The sequence below is a fragment of the Falco cherrug genome, chromosome 1 (assembly GCF_023634085.1).
Source record: "Falco cherrug isolate bFalChe1 chromosome 1, bFalChe1.pri, whole genome shotgun sequence".
NCBI classification, from domain to species: Eukaryota; Metazoa; Chordata; class Aves; order Falconiformes; family Falconidae; genus Falco; species Falco cherrug.
In genome coordinates this window covers 38,881,076-38,897,750 of record NC_073697.1, presented here as the reverse complement: position 1 = coordinate 38,897,750, position 16,675 = coordinate 38,881,076, and the positions used below count along the sequence as shown (strand labels likewise).

The 16,675-nt window shown below is 49.1% G+C and overlaps 1 protein-coding gene across 16 annotated transcripts in view; it reads right to left on the bottom strand.

Annotated features, from left to right (window-relative positions):
• The window catches only part of DYSF (dysferlin), a 104,429-nt gene that overhangs the window by 13,902 nt on the left and 73,852 nt on the right, over positions 1 to 16,675 (bottom strand). For 13 of the 16 annotated variants that reach the window (XM_055713943.1, XM_055714007.1, XM_055714014.1 and 10 more), the window contains 5 exons: positions 16,197 to 16,339; positions 13,553 to 13,692; positions 11,612 to 11,700; positions 11,247 to 11,342; positions 7,534 to 7,675 (listed from right to left, as the gene is read on the bottom strand). In XM_055713943.1, the coding sequence (XP_055569918.1) occupies positions 7,534 to 7,675; positions 11,247 to 11,342; positions 11,612 to 11,700; positions 13,553 to 13,692; positions 16,197 to 16,339 (610 nt within the window). Of the gene's footprint in view, positions 1 to 7,529; positions 7,676 to 11,246; positions 11,343 to 11,611; positions 11,701 to 13,552; positions 13,693 to 16,196; positions 16,340 to 16,675 lie in introns of those variants that run through there. The other 3 variants (XM_055713934.1, XM_055713995.1, XM_055713999.1) reach the window with 3 other exon arrangements.

Here is a 16,675-nt window from a genome sequence, read left to right as displayed (position 1 = left end):
CTTCCTCTCCAGTGATAACTGAAGTCCCTGGCTCAGAGGCTAGTTTCATCCTATCTGCATTCTTCAGGTGCACCCATGCTCCAATAGCATTGCTACGCTGCTGCCTGGGTTGAAGCACCTCTCCAAGCAAACGCTGGACCTTCTCTTTGCACCATCCCATCCACCTGGAGTCAAACACGAGCAAAACCTAGCACTGGATCAGCCCCTCTGAAAGGGAGGTGCAGTGATGGAAGCTCTGCTCTCTGGCAAAGGTGCTGCCTTGCTGGAAGACTCAACCCCATGACTGCCCTGATGAGGAAAGTGGAGGAACTGGGAAAAGGAGTGGGCTTTTGTGAGACCCAAATTACTGCCCCAGTCTCTGAGCTTCTGCAGCAATCCCCCTCCCTCTTGGTGGGCTCCTTCCCCATCAGTGGTGCTGGCTGAGCTGTCCCAGGGCAGGAGGAGAGGGTCTTGGACCCAGGTCAGAGCCAGTGGGTGCTGTGGTGCCTTATGGTCATCTTCCACACAACAAATCCCAACTGGGTGAGTGTCCCTCAGGACTGACCATGCAATTGCTGGAAAACATGCAGGACTCTGGGTTTCCACCTTTCCTCCTTCCCACTACAATGCCCAAGGACTTGCCCGCACTCAAAGAGAACAAAACCCACACCTTGGCCAAGTGGATGCTCGCTGCATCCCCCTGCATCCCCAGCACCACTCCTACTCCTGAGAGCGATGCCCTGGCTCATTGGGGACTCCCTGCCTGATGAAGGATGACTCAGGCAGGATTCGACCCTTTCCGGGTGGCAATGCGGAGCTGATACAACACTAGCACGATCCGTACAGCTTTGGCCTTTCTTGTGGAAAAACACTGTAAATGTGGTTTGGCTGGTGGAGAAGCTTTCCTCCTCGGAGCCCTGTGAAGCTAGGGACACGGCAGAGCAGAGCTGGAAAGGCAGGCTGGGGAAGGAGGAATTTGATGCTGAGCTAAGTTTATGGGTCCATTTCAAGGCAGTGTGAAATTTGCCTCCATGATTATATCTAGCTACGAAAGTTCACTATAAAAAAAAACCCACGGCAAGAAATTTATTTCCTAGCCTTTTGCAAGACATTGGAAGGAAGGGGGCTTGAATTATTGTTTGGGGGTTTGTTTTGCAGTGGTGGGGGGGAGAGGGGAGGCTGGTGAATATTTTACGGTCGTGAATAATGCAGCAGGGGAGGGAGAGAAAAAAATAAGCTCATATCACTAGGAAAGTGTTGACAGGGCTGCATTTCTTCTGGGTTGCTTATGTGCTACAGAATACAAAGTAAGGAGCAACCCTACTTTTGGGGGAGGCAGGGAGCCCCCAGCATGTTCACACTCAAGCGAGCCTGTCCCATTGCAGCATGTGCACGTGAGACACCATCAGGTCCTTCACCCTGCAGCACCTGGGGACCCCCAGCCATGCGGGAGACCCCCCCTCAGAGGTCAGCCAAGAAAAGCCTCTTCTGCAGAAGCCAGGACAAGCTGTCCTGCTGGGCCAGCCATCAAGGTGTTGAGAAACTGCTTCTCTGAACCTCATCCCATGGGGACATTACTTGTATTCAGAAGAAGCAGACAGGTGAGAGTGCTCTTTATTGCACTTCTACTGGGCTGACTTGCCTCTTTGATCTCCCTGCTGTTGCCAAGTCCGACAACTGCATTGCAGGTCTCGTGGCACATGGTTTTCTGCATCCTCTCCTGATCAGGATGGCAGCTGAGCAAAATTCCAAGTGTACATCATGTGCTGTGCATTCGGGCACAGCCTTGCCAGTATCTGGAGGAAGACTCCAGGTGTCACCACACCATAAGTGTGAAATAGTCATAATATTTACCTTGGGGCACATACTCTTATTCAGTTCCTGGAATCACTCACTGCAATGTTATTTTCTCAGCCTCCCATGCTTTCCTTCTGACAGAGTTTATCAGGCTTTTCCAGGGACATGAGGCCATCCCACTGCCATTTAGGGAACTCCAAGCTTTGGGGTCCCAGTCCTGGCCACTTTGTGAACAACACTGTTGGACCTTCAGTTCTCAGCACAGCCATACTTTGGTCATCCCCTCCCATACATACACTGGAGTCACAGAATCACAGCACGGTTTGGGTTGGAAGGGACCTTAAAGCCCACCCAGTCCCACCCCCTGCCATGGGCAGGGACACCTCCCACCAGCCCAGGTTGCTCCAAGCCCCATCCAGCCTGGCCTGGGACACTGCCAGGGATGGGGCATCCACAGCTGCTCTGGGCAGCCTGTGCCAGCACCTCGCCACCCTCACAGTAAACACCTTCTTTCTAATAGCTAATCTGAATCTACCCTCTTTTAGTTTAAAACCATCACCCCTTGTCCTATTGCTACAGACTCTACTGAAAAAGCAAAATTCACAACAGTAACTCCTGTCTGAATATCACAGAGGCTGCCGGTGCATCCCAGGTCACAACTGCTGTCCCTGCCCCATTAGAGAAGACAGTTGTGTCATATCTGCTTGTTGCAGTCCCATTAAAATACATAATATATGACTGCCTTGTCTAGCTCTGCCTTCCTCCAGAAAAAAAACCCCGTACTTGGAGCCCATTCAAAATCTGCTTTTTGGCCAAATGTGGAAGGAAAAGGAACATTTTGTGTTTTACTTTGCTTTGTGATGTCACCAAGAAAAACAGGGAAGGACACAATAAAGGACGGGAAACGGGAGAGGAAAAAGTCCAAAATTAAAAAGGCAATAGCCTTTTTTTTTTTTTTTTTTAGTTTTCCGACACCAAAGAGGAATGAACATTTCCATCTAATAAATTATTAACTGTTTTTAACAAAAATCAGTGTTTGATAGTCAAAATGTCAAACTAAAACCAGCTGGAGCACAGAGATTTCTATGTACACCCTGGAGATTCAGCAGCGACCATAACAGAACAAGGGGAAGACACAGGGACCGAGCTGCAGACACCTCACACCTCTGGCTATTTTTTTTTAATAAAAATCCAACAACAGAGAGGCCACACGCTTACCTCCAGGGTCAACTCTTGCCCTGTCTGACAAATACACCAAGCCCAGGCTGCCCACGAGCTCTCAGCTGATTTAGAGCATCATGCTACACGGCCTCACTGCATGGCATGAGTCTCCCCCAGGGAAAATCCATTGCAGCGGGGATGTCCCCGCATGCCCCACCACTGCACCCACTCCTCATTCCCAGCTGGTGCGGATATGCTGAGCGTGGAGGAATGCACCGGCTGATCCGCCCCAGGTGAGGGGCTGGCCCATGGCAGGTCGGAACTGTCAGTACCAGGAAGATGTCAGGATAGTATAATGAATTTGCAGACAAAGCAACCAGAATCGATGAAAACAGATGGAGCTGGGAAAGCCTCAGTGCCAGGGAAGGAGGAATTTATTCTCAACTCCACTCAGCAATAGAGCAAAACAAGCTGTGAGTTACAGCCCCTTCTTCCCTGCTCTTCCCTCAGATTGCCTTTGCACTTTTCTCTCTAAGTGGGTTTAAGACCCCAAACATCCCTCTTTCTCATATCACTCCTGAAGACCTATCTCTAGAATGAGTTCTGGGATGCCACCAGATCATCAGTTACACAAAAAAACCTTCCAAATGTCAGTTTTGTTGTTATATTCAATGCTGGAGCCAGCAAACTTGGAGACTTCAGCTGCGCCTTGCAGAAGCAGGGTCTCAATTATTCAAGGAGATATGTGCAAGCATCACCAAGGAGAGATGTGCAAGCATCACAGCCACAGGGTTATTCCTTGGATTCTCCTATAGGATCACCTACTTCTAGCCCTGCGAGCAGCATGCACCCACCACTGCCAGGTGCCAGATGTCCGAAGACCTCCAGCTGGAAGTCAGTGTGGTTTTGTACCCAGGCAGGTTGCAATTAATCTGCTTAAAACTTGGATGGGCCCCTTCAGTTGAGAGCACAAAGTGGAAGGAATGAAATGAATGTAAGAGCTCCTTGAGAACGAGCCTCACCACAACCACTCTGACCTTTCTACTGCATAAACCAGAAAGCTGCTTGCAGTTTCTTCTACAGTAGTGGGATGGGTCCTCTTAATGGCTCTCTTGGTCTTTGGAAAACGGAACATTTTGTGTTCTGGCATGAATACTTTGTCTTCTTGTTGACACCTAACACTGAAGTCTAGTAGCAGCACAAGTATGAAGACAAGAGCTATGTTCCTTGGTCTGGTTTCTGCCAGTGACATGGCACGACACAGATTTGACATTGCCAGCAATGCTCCCATACTCATGTTCATTTTCTGGAATTTCTTTTGTGGAATGCTTTTCAGATGATATATGAACAACCCAGCCAAGTCTTGGAAGCTCCAGCTTGGTGGTTTATTTCCAGGTCCACTCAAGCACCAATAGTTTTTAACTTGCATATTGAGATGCTCTTGAAATTCTACCCTGAATGTTCATTTATGTGGATGACTTTTGCTCCGGCATTCCGTGTGAAGCTTTTTCTGCCCTAGAGGATATCTAGAATTCAGATTTGGCAGCTATATTCAGCTACCGCTGTAACTGGCACTTAAAGCTGAACATTTCAAAATCAATTTCACGCATTTTCCACCTCCACAGCGCCTGCGAGATGGGGGAGCGGAGTGCCTCCCTGACTGGGTGCCCAGTGAAAGGTGATCCACAGCCAGCCTACCTCAGCATTGCTCTCCATAGACTCTGGTTGTACCACGACCATCTGATAACACTGTCTCCAAGAGTCAAGATCTGCCAGGCTTTGACCTGGGGATCTGAAGTTTAAACCCCACAGACATCTGCTCCCCTCTGTTGGTTGGCAGCAGAGCACTGCACTCATCTGGGACCTGGACCTGCCTCTTCCTCGCCTACTTAATTCAATATGCAATTTCATGCAAATGTGTCAGCGGCACTGAATCTACCTTTCAACCCTAGCTCCCCTTGTGAAATAACAGCACTCCCACATGCACTGTGTGTTGACCCCTTCACCAAAATGACAGCATGATTTGCAATGTAAGAAACCGTCTCCTCGCAGGACTCAGCGAGCTGCAAGCGTGCTGCGGCCATGCAAGCAACGTGGCCTGACTTGTCCATGGTTGCTAGAGAAAAGAAGGAAATTCTGAATAAATGCTGAGAGAGGACATTAAAGAAACAAGCATTTACATATTTTCAGAAGAGCTGTCCCAGAGATTAACTTCTTCTTCCATGGGGATTTTTTGGAAACTCAGAAAAGGAAAAGGTAAATTCCTTTCTCAGAAGGAGAAGCAAAATCTTTATAACATTACTGCAGCAGGTGAAGATACAAATGGGAAAAACATTCTGAAATGGTTAAAACGCTTAGAAAAGGAGGAATAAGAGCCTACAATTCCAATCTGTAAATTGAATTGTTGCTCACAGGATTTACAGGCTCCTGCTTTCCCTTGAGGTGCCCCATGGGAAGACCGAAGCCTTGAAACCCCAAGCAATCCCAGCACTTTGAAGCTCTGGAGATGGAGTTCCCAAAACTTTCCATGCTGTGGCAAGGATTAAACACTCCTGGCTACCACTGGCCATCCTAAGGCTTTGGAGTTCAGCTCCACCACGTGGCACCTGGGTTTTCCCTGGGTTTGCAGGCTCCCAGCTCACCCCAGATGCACACACCAGGACTAAACAACACGGAGACCCTCCTGCCCAGGGGCATCCTTGCTCTTTTGGGAGAATATTTGCAATCCGGGTTGGGGTGACCCATTCCTGCAGTCCATCCTGCAACGCTAATGGGAGCTCTGGTCTTCCAGGAGGTGAGCGGACCAAACAAAGGAGAGCAAATTGAAAGCTGCTTTCCTCCCAGCAGTGCTCTCTCCGTGGGCCAACACCAGCAAGGCTGGGCGCAGGTGGCTTTTAGCAGCTCAGAATTTGCCATCTGACCGTTTTGATTTAAATTCCACTTTCCATCGCCTGCATTTAAAGTTCGGTGCATGGGCTTTTACAGCAGCAGTAATGAACCTGGAGTTCAAACAGCACATGGCGAGATCAAAAATTGCCAGAGCGGAATGTGTCCCACAAACACAAAGCATGGCTTTTCATTCATTATTTTTTCCTTTACAGAGAGGTTTTACAAGCTGTTTATTTTCTGATACAGTGTTGGCAGACATGTGGTCGGAGGAGAATCAATATCAGCACAGTGGGATGTATTTTCTTAAACGGTTTATAGGGGGGTCTTTGCTTTTTCAAAGGGGGATAATTGAATGTAGTACACACTGTACTTTTGATTTGTTTAACATGAAGCGTGAAATGGGTACAGCTATGATTCTGTCAATCAGTTTAACTATCCAGCAATTCATTTTGAAGCTAGGCCTCCTCGCAGGGATCGTCTGGCTCAAGGGATGGGGAATTCACTCAGCATCTTCCCCACCACCACACCAGTTCCAGCCCAGGCCACACTGGGACCTTGCTGGCCCCACAGAGCAAGCTGGGATGGGTGTCCCAGGTGAGCTTTGTGGATGCAGATGGTCCCACCACAATTAGGTGTCTTTGGGCACCCCCAATATCAATGAACAAGTCAAGTTCACGGTGGCAAGGCAGGGAGCAGGGATGAAGGCTTGGTGTTGGGCGGCTGAAGGGGTTTGAGCTTTCAGGGAGATGTCACGGAACAGGACCAAGTCTCAAAAGCAAAGATCATCCCTGCTGTCCGCACAGACCCAACAATACTCCTTTTAGTCTCCAGGTGATAAGCAGGAAATTCAAGCCAATAGATCTCCCTCCCCTAAGGCATTCCTGGAGAGCCAGTCCAATTTGCACCAGTGTTATTCCACGTATTCACCCCAACTCCTTCCCTATTTCCTTCCCTCTGTGCAGCTCCCAGCCCATCTGATCATCGTGCTGCACTAACTTAAGGAGCACCAGAAGCAATAGCCAGCTACAGATGTGGGAATGAGGGGGCTAAAACCACATCCACTTTTACCTCCCCAAGTGAGTACACAGCTCTCTTATTAAACCAAGGGCATGTTCACCCTGAATCCCAAACCAAAGCTTTTCTTCCCATCTCTCCACCAGTGACACATCCCAACCCATGTTCTACATGTTCCTCCTGCTTAACCCTTCAGGCGCTTGGAGGCAGCTTCTTCCTTTATTTAGCCCTTCTGTGAAGTTAGCGTACAGCACGATGCCCATTACGCCACACTGGAGACCAGAGGTGTGCACCTAACCATCCCCATGGAAATGCATCTCCATCTTTGGAGTAACCCTGCTGTTGAGTAGGCACCTCAGAAGTCCCATGACACCTGGATAGTACTTAGACACCACCACACCAATATTCAGCTGCTTCCAGCCCAGAGAAGTCTTTCCTGGGGAGTCAGGATCTCCAGACTCTTTACACAAAGCCACCTCTAATTCTGACCCCACAGAGGTATTCAAAACGTAGATATTTTTTTTTTAAACCAATTTCCCCACCTGCCCCCAACTTTGCATTTCAAATGCCACAGTGGTGAGGCTGAGCCTTGAATAGCTCCATGTGTGCAGTGTTGCAGGTCTTAGATCGTGCAGCACATCTCACCGCAGAGCTACTACGAAGAGGTAGAGACATCTGTCCAGGGATACTCACCTTTTTTGAGATGTAACACATTTGCTCAGCAGGGAGATAGTCAAAGGGGAAGACGAATCTCCAGTTGAAGTTGCCCTCTCCTCCCATAGACCTGTAGTGCACATCTGTCTTCTGCTTATTCTCCTCGTGGCCAACCAGCCAGCTGCAAAACGCAAACACATTGCATGAAAAACTAGAAACACACCAAGGTTTTGAAGCTCCCTCAGCATCACAGAGGCCATGAGCAGGCAATAAAATGTCTCTCATCCCTGTGGCTGCTGTCTGTAGGGGCAACCTGGAGCCCGTAGGGGACTTGAGAGGGAATGCAACAGTGCCTGCAGTGTTGGGAGATGAACCAATGCTGGTGGTAGCAGCCTGAGAAGCCCTTCTCCTCCCTCACCTGAGTTTTATGGGTGTTTTAAAGACTCAGTGCTGCCTTCAGCTCTGGCTCAGCGTTGTCGCTTACCCATCCACCAGCACACATCACCCTCTAACCTGCCTTGGTGAGAGCTCCTTTCCCCCTTGCAGCCACCCCAACAAACTGACCCTGTAGTCAGCCCCTAAAGCCCATCCTGCTGATGAGGCAGCCATGCTAAAGGGCCACAGGGCCATTTTTTCCCCTCTATTCTCTGTCAATTTCTCAAAGATTATTACTTGAAAGTCCTAAATGGCCAAGAGGTTCTTCCCCAGAGTGCCAGACCCTGCTGTGGCCAGGGTGGTCCCCAGCCACTCCCGTTAGAGACAGCTCCATGCAGCACCATTCCCCTCTGGGTCTGAGCAAGCTGGCTGTGGTCACTCTGCAACCAGGCCAGGGGCAAACCGAAAACTTTCCATAAGAACTACTTTTTTCCAGCTGTGAGTTTTGCAACTATCAGGTTTTCATTCTGCCCTCTTTCCCTGTCCAAGATTCTTCAGTCTTCAGCAATCAACGAAACAAAACAAAGCAACAAAATACATCCATTTGTGTATTTAGAGCCCTGCTGGGGGAAAGCCAGAAGATTCAGAGAGAATCTCTAATGAAAACGATTACCTCGTTCGATTGTTTTCCACTTAAATTAAAATAAGAGGTTTTTTGCCCAGCTATACAAATGATTCCCTCTTCTCAAGTGCTCGAGAGGAGTGCATGACCCACCCCAAATGTGTTGTGGGAAACAGGGAAGGGAACTCTACTCAAGTTCATCCTACAGTACACATCACACACACATGTGCTACACAGAAATGAGGGCTTGGTGGCAGTGGGAATTGTGTGATGAGGTTACACTAATGCTTAAATTGTGGCTGGATTATTTGATTTGATGCGATAGGATGCAAATGGCAAGCCGGTGTGTTTATCCACATCTTTCAGAGCTTGGCAGGGACCCTCAGAGGATGCAGTGTGAGCGCCCTCTCCTTGCAGGCAAACAAAAGGACAAATAAATGGTTTGATTTGGATGCACAGGTGGGTTTTTTTCCTTGCAGAATTTGCTGCACCCTCCCCACTGCAGGAAAGAGATGCCAGAAATCAAAAGCATTCAAGTCATGGTGCCCCAGAATTAAAAACATAATGTAGGAGTGGCCGTGGTGACCATCCAAAGGCCCATCTTGCCCAGTATCCCACCCCTGACCAGGGCCAACAGCAGATGTCCAGGTAAGAGTACAGGACTGGGGCAAGCACACCCTGATACCCTCCCAACACACCTCTCCAGCCTCCAGTAACTTGCAAGTCACAGATTCCCTGAACTTTGGATAATGGTTTTGTACTTAACAGGACTGGATGGATTTTTAGCCCATTAGTTCATCCAGTATTTTTTAAATCCACGTGGCTTAAGCTATTTGCAATATCCACATCCAGCGTTAGGTTCTTAGATTTAAGAGGCAACTTTGTTCTTATAACTCGCACACCTCCCTCTCTGTTAAGCATGGGTGCAAGATTTTGGAGGACCCAGGCCATCCTTTGATTTAGGAACCCAAAAGGGGATGCAGATGAGTTTTAAAGATGCCACATAATATCACATAAATCTTAGCAGGGATGGTTGGTTGGAAGACGACTCTGAAAACTTCTAGTCCAATTGGCTCAAAGTGGTACCGGTTTTACCATGAAATACCTTGAAAAACTTGCAAGGTGATGAGTGAAAACCTCCCACTTCCCATGTGACCTGGTTCAGTATTGGTCCGTCCTCTTGGTGAAGGAAAACTTTTTGTTGGAAATTTCACTATGAAAACAATACAAAAATATCCTCCACCTATGACACTGACAGAGAGAGCTGTTAAGCCCAAAAAACATCTTCAGTTCTTAATGAATATGATTTCGCTACACTACCACTCTTTTGTCTGCCTGCAGCCCGAGCCTTTAGGAAGGGCAGGTTTCTCTGCACTCAGCCTTGCACCACCTAAACGTGGCTAAGACCTCTTCATGCTATTGTAAGACTACCAATAAACCACTGATTAAATTAAATAAACAGCAACTGAGTTGTGCCTCAGGCAAATTTACATATTATGTAGAAGATAATGTCCTAGAGACTGAGATTCCAGTCCTGGTCTTGCCTAATAGGTAAAACAGAGAATAAACTGGCAATTAGTCTCCTCAAAGAAGTGCTGTGAGATCTTCCAAAGGAAAGCCAAAGGTAAAAGCTCCTTATGCACCGAGTTCACCCTGAAATATGCTCCAGCCCCTGCTCTGGAGGCAGCGGCAGATGGAAGGAAGTGTCCCCACCAAAGCCATGGTGGTGAAGGTCACTTTGCCCACTGGATCCCTGGTCTGTAGGGCAGATGCTTAAGCACAAGAAGGACCATTGCCTTCCCCCTCCACTAGGATTTTTCAGGCCATACGCAGGGATGCTAATGATGCAGCCATTTGGGGGCAGGGCCAGTGGGGAAAGATGAGGTAGTTGAGCAAGATTTTGAATTCATTTACAGCATGGCAAGATTTGCTTGGTCATTGGGGATGCTAAAAGCCAGGAGAGGGAGATCAGGAAGCAGTGGATGTTCCTGCTTTCCCAGTAACACCCTGCAAGCACTACTACTTCAGAGCCCTGAAGTGCACAGAGCAGCTCAGCTGAAGCTGATAACAATGCACTTGATGTGAATACCAGGTAAGCAGCGCACATTCTGGATTTACAGGAGGAAAATTGGGATTGCAAAAAAGGGATTTACAGTCTGTTTCAAAATCCTACCTCTTCCTGTCCGTAAATCCAAAGAACGCACAAAATAACTAAGTCCCTTGGCTGGGGTTGCACCATTTTACACAAGACAAAACATAAATGGAGTCAGGCAGAGAAGGGAATGTGCCAGAGTTACTGCTGGTTGCCACATTTTTGTGTGTTTCAAGGAAAAAAGGGAATTCCAAAAAAAGCAGCTATGCAAACAAGCCAACCTATGTATATGGAACAAGCCCATGGCTGTCCCAGGAGAGGAGCTGGGAAGGAGCCGACAGTGGAAATGCAGGCTACGTGCCCCTCTCTCCAATGGCTACGCTGTTTCCCCGCATCCTACCTCTCTACATGTAAATACTGTCATGTAAGCATCCAAGGGATGCAAAGGAAAACTTGACATCATGAAGCAGTTCTGAGCCTGGCAGAGACATGTCTGCCAAGAAGCTGGATCCATGGATGGAGAGGTGTGAACAGCCCCCTCATCCCAGCAGGGTTTATGTCTACCACAGCAGTGTTGATGCAAGGGCCGTGTTAACTCCTTCACTGCTGCTCTTGCACCTTCAGGCTACGGTACCCGGAGGACACAGAAGCTGGGTGGCTTACCCTTTGACGTAGATGTCACTCATCTTCTCCCCAGTGATGCTGAGGTCGTCAAGGATGACGTCCTTGGTGTTCCAAATGATGCAGCGCAAGTAGAACCTGGACAGCCCCGAGAACAAAAACAACATGAGAGGGCGAAAATCTTGTTGCAGAGCCTGCCTAGGCAGCCTGGTCGTGCCACTCACATATTCAGCTGAAGGAGCTAAGACGCGAGTCATCATTCTCTGAAGATGAGCCCACACAGACATTTCCCAGCTGGGCAGGCAAATGTCTTCCCATCGGACATCTCCAAGCCCCCTCCTCTCCCCTCACAAACAGAAGGTGCTGGAACCAGCACCACATCGAGTAAGAACTTAAAAAAAAGTTACCTCTTGGCTTTGCGTGGCGTGATGTTGAAAGGGGGTCCAGGCTGACCCAGAGATTTCGGAAACAGATCCACCCACATCTGTAGCTTTCCCTGGAGGAAAAGAAAGACACATGAAGCCTGGTGAGCCTCCTAACCGGGTCACCTTCACCTCCTCAGTAAGACCTAGCAGTGGAGAGAGAAAATATCAAGTGCTCCAGCATTCCTCAGTTGAAAACTAAGATTTTCTTATTGGAAAATTGTCATTAAGTATTATATTTAAATTATCTTAGTGATAGCTAGGTATGCTAATGGCTTGCGACATATAAGCTGGATAAACTGAAGATGCACTCTGTCTTTACTCTCCACAGCTGACTATCTTTACATAGGGACAGACTAAAGACTAGGTCCATAGGAGATGTTGGAGAAGCAAGTAGCTCACTCATTTTCCATGGTGTCACCAGTTGCCACCAGCTGGACAGCTGGTTGATGGGTTTCTGACCATGGGAGTGGAGGATGGGATGAGGAAAGGAGAATCTAATTCCACTTTCACAAAATCCTGCCAGGGAGAAAGCAGCAGAAATGCAGCTGAAATCTCAGAGGGGTTGTTTTTAGGTGGTCTTTTACTGTAAAACACCAATGGGTGCCAATAAAATATTTTAGTGTGCAGTCTCAAGGGTTGAAGGAGAAAAAAAAGAAAAAAAAAAAAAGCACCATCCTTTGACAATCAGCCCATCACAGAGGGGTTTGTGGTTTGCTCACTTTTTGGCAAGAAAATCTTCCATTTCAGCAGAAAACTTTAAAAGCCCAACCTGGCTTTTAGCTCACTACAAACAGCCTGACAGAGCCAGCCTGCTTGGTGGCTCTGCAGCAGGTCAGAGCCATGCTTTTCGGAATGTAGCATGTACTGAGGCACACAGGTTAATCCCCTAGACCCAGCATCACCTCCGGGGATTCTCTTGGTCAGAAGCAGCGATGCAGGGCAGGTCCTAGTTGCTCTGCCTGTATGCAACCCCATGTCACGCAGGAAGCACCCTTCCTAGTCCCCATGGCTGGTTCAACAAGACCATGACACCTGTACCTCTAAGAACAGCACAGACCCACTTGTCAACTGATAGCAGCCACCTCCTCCCTCTAATCGTTGTTTCCATCAGGTGAATTAACATGGAAAGATGCTCAGAGTAGCTGCCAGTGCATTTACTTCTGCCGACAGCCCTCCTGTCCCATCCCCGGACAGGAGGTCGGCTTAAAAATGAGCCACAGCAGGGAAACAGCTGCGGTGGCACGGGCCAGCGGCTGCGCACGCTCACACCAGCTGCAGAGCCAGTCTCCTGAAACTGCCTTTGCAACGCAACTGGAATGTGTATGACAGATGATAATTAATCATTCTGTCCTGCAGGAAGCAGCATTTCTTGATCCAAAAGCATAAAGTACACATATTTTGTTAATTGAAGGAAAGGGGTTAGGCTAAGCAGGGATACCTGGCTTTTGATTGGTTTTGGATGGAAGCCTGTTTAGTTTTCATTTGGCTTAAAAATATCCAGTCTGCAGCAGCACTAACGCTTTACGCTTCTGAGGGCAGGTTCATGCTGCAGAAATCACGTCACTGTGTTGCCAAAGGAGCCTGCAGTGTCATTACCGTTACAGAAGAATTAAGACTTTCCGATCAGAAATGGCTTTCCCACAAATAAAATTTAAAAAATTAAAAAAAAAAAAAGCTGTGAGCAAATGCTGATGCAAATGAACACAGGAGGCTGGAATCAACCTCCCCAAGCACCCTGAGCAAGTCAGTGACGGAGCTGAGCTCCAGTCTGTGTTTGACAGCTGACTCCCCTCCCTGGGAAAAGCCCATCTCCTGGGGCAGGTATCCCCAGCACAGCTCTGCAGTGAGACAGCCACCTGGTTAGCATCGGATCAAAAGGAGATGATGTTCTTGGTCTTGTCCTAGACATGTCACACCACCCACCTGCTCGATTTCGGGCTGGAGAGGGCTGTAAAGAGGTCTCGTCTCCACATGCTCCGGCACCAGACCCTGCCTCCGCAGGGCACACAGGGCAAGACGCTCCTCTGCCGGCCCCAGGTGTGGATTGAGGGGTTTGCCATCTTCTGCCACAGAGCAAAGAGCAGCGTTACACCGTGCCATGGCCGGATTCTGACCGCTCCACAGGAGCAAGCACGAGCCCACCAGTCTCACGGCAGCCAGGAGTGAGCAGAGGAGCACAGCCTCCATTTGCAAATCCACTGTCATCACAAACCCTCCTGGGCACAGGGCAACCCACTCCCAGTGGGATGTGCAGGCAAATCACCATGCAACAGGACAGGGACCTGCGGGGACCCTTGTGCAAATCCCCCCCCATCAATCACAGCAGGTGAAACATTGCAAGGACCAAGTTGAAGGACATGGGAAGGAGAGTCCAGTTTTTGAACATGCCCAAGGGTTCAAGCTTCCTAAAACCACAGCAGTTGGGGCTGCAGGCTGCCCTCCAGCCCATGATGCTGCCATGTTGCCATTCCCAACCCCAGCAGAGGTTTATCTAATGTGTGAGCAAAGCTCTTCAGGGCAGTAAGATGAAAGGATCTGCTCTGGTGCTGTTTGCAAGCACTGGTGATGGATATTCAGTCCCATCATTTAGAACTACCCAGGACCTTCAGCTGGGCAGAAGGGAGCGCAGTGGGAGTGAGCTCCCTATGGGGTCCCGTTTCTTCCCTGTTGCGTTCGGGGTGAAAAACAGAAATGAGAGGATAAGGATGGCCACGCAGGCACCACCAGCACAGTCCCATGGCTGGTCCTAGTCCCTGTTCTGCTCCTCACTGCTCCCACAGGGGTATGTGTGGTCTTTCATCAAAACGGGCCAGGACACAACAGCCACACCAAACACCAAGCCATCCATGAGCAGATCTGAAACCACCTCCACCTCCTCACTCGCTCCACACCAGACCCTCCACAAACGAACCAGATAAGACATATCAATAATGCACATTTTTTGCTTTCTCTGCCCCAGCATTCAGGATCCCTGTTACATCCATCCAGGTACAAAGGATGGCCAACTTGGCCTCGGCTGAGCCTGCTCCTGCCTCCCCATCCCACATGCCATGCTGGAGCTGGTGGAGGACATCACCCCCAAGACAGTTGCCTTTCAGCCGTAGCGTTTCAAGGCCATGCACCTTTGAGGACCTTTGAAATTAAATGCGCTCCATAAATATTATTACAGCTCTGCAACTTTCAGGTGATATATCCCAGCTCCTTTCTTGGCAATATCTTGAAGTGGTTAACTTCAGACATATGGGCTATTTCCCAAGCAGTGGAAACCTGGCATGTGTGCGTGTGTGTGTGTGTGTGTGTGTGTTTATGCACAGGAAAAAGAAAAAGCCCCTCTCAGAAAACAACAAATGTGGGGGTTATGGAATAATGGTCCGGGTGCAGTGCTTGTAAAACCCATGCTCTCGTGTTTAATAGCTTCACTTTATACCGCCAGGTTCAGATCTGACATTGCTCTGCGAACACAGCTGGTTTCCAGATCTCCTTGAGGTCAAGCATCAGACTTTGTTCTGTTTTTTGAACTGATTGCCATTAAAGCAGAGGAAGGTGAAAGGCAGGGGCTGGGAGAGGGGGGAAGACCCCGCTTGGTTTAACACCTTTCCAGCCCTTGCTGAAAACCTTTCGTATAACGAGAGGCTGCAAAGGAGCCCTTGCTTCCCCACTCCTACTCCTCCTCACAGGGAAAACCATGAATTTGTGCCTCAGTTCCCAAGAGCAGGGAGAGGGATCAGTCCTAGGTTGTGCCTTGTCTCATGCCTCTGCAGGCCAAGTCCTCCTTGGTAGCTCTGCAATACTGTAGTGGCCTTAATAAAGTCAGACTGCAGCCCTTGGGCCATGTACGGAGGGGCTTCACCTCCTCCCTAGGCCAAAACACCCCTTCCACGGTTTGAAGCAGAGTCGTCTCTAAAAGGCGAACTCCTGCCCCCAAGGATGCTGGTCAGATGGGCATGAGTTGATGCCCAGGATATTGCAGGTGTCAGTGTTGGTGGGTTTTGTGCAAACAAGAAGATGCCTCCCCAACACTTGGTGATATTTTCTCCTTGCTGGCAGAGGCTGATTTTGCACTCCCACCTAGAACACACCTTGCCCCTCAAGGCATGAGTCATGGTGTGATACGCTGGGCACGGTGTGTATGATATTGTCACGGTGTGTATGATATTGTCTCCCTCTAGTGACACCAACCCCAAAAAGCAGAGATGCAAACAGCACAACTGCTCCTCCAAGCACAAGCAGCAGCTGGGAGATCAGGCTGGAGCCTCTCTGGCTGCAATGGACTTTGCAGCTCCCAGACTGCATGTATTTGGTTTGCCAAAGTTAACCTGGCTGGATTGCCTGTCTAGGTTTGAACCCAGGGTTTGGTGCAGGTCCAAATGCAACCTGCAGCCTTTGGGGCAGAGCTAAGCTTGGGAAAGGTGCAGAGCCAACCTGGACAGCAAGGTGAGGAGAACATGCCCATCACCTGGTCATGGTCTCCATGATAACCCCCACCATGATACATTCACAACCTCCAGCTCCATCCCTTGCTCTGGAGAAAGAAAAGTTTTATCCCAAAGCAGCCCTGTTACCTTACCCAGTTCAGAGAGGATGTACTCTTGCTCCCTGAAGATGACCCGGTCAGACTTGTAGGTGGGAGCCTTGTAGTTGTGCTGCAGGGAGAAGAGGTGAAGCAGCTGGGAAGGACGGAGTTGGTCTCGCCACTGGTTGGGTCCAGAGCTGAAACCAAACAGGAGGAAAAACAGCAGCTCAACATGTGATGAAGCATCTTTCAGCCTCAACAAAGGGCAGCAGCAGCCTTACACCAAAGAGGGCTGGTTGGAGGAAGGTACAGCTCACTCTGCGTTCACTGGTGAACGGGGCTGTGAGTCCCACAGCCCACCCAGCCCCAGTCTTCAGGGCTGGGGTGCCCTGATAGCCCCCCTAGACCCACCATGTCACCTCTTAGCTGGCCGTGCCCATGGCAGGTGTCCTCACCATGGTGTGCCCAGGAGGCATCAGGGACGTAACAGGATCTCCCCAAGGACACTTATGTTATTTGAGGCATTTCATGGT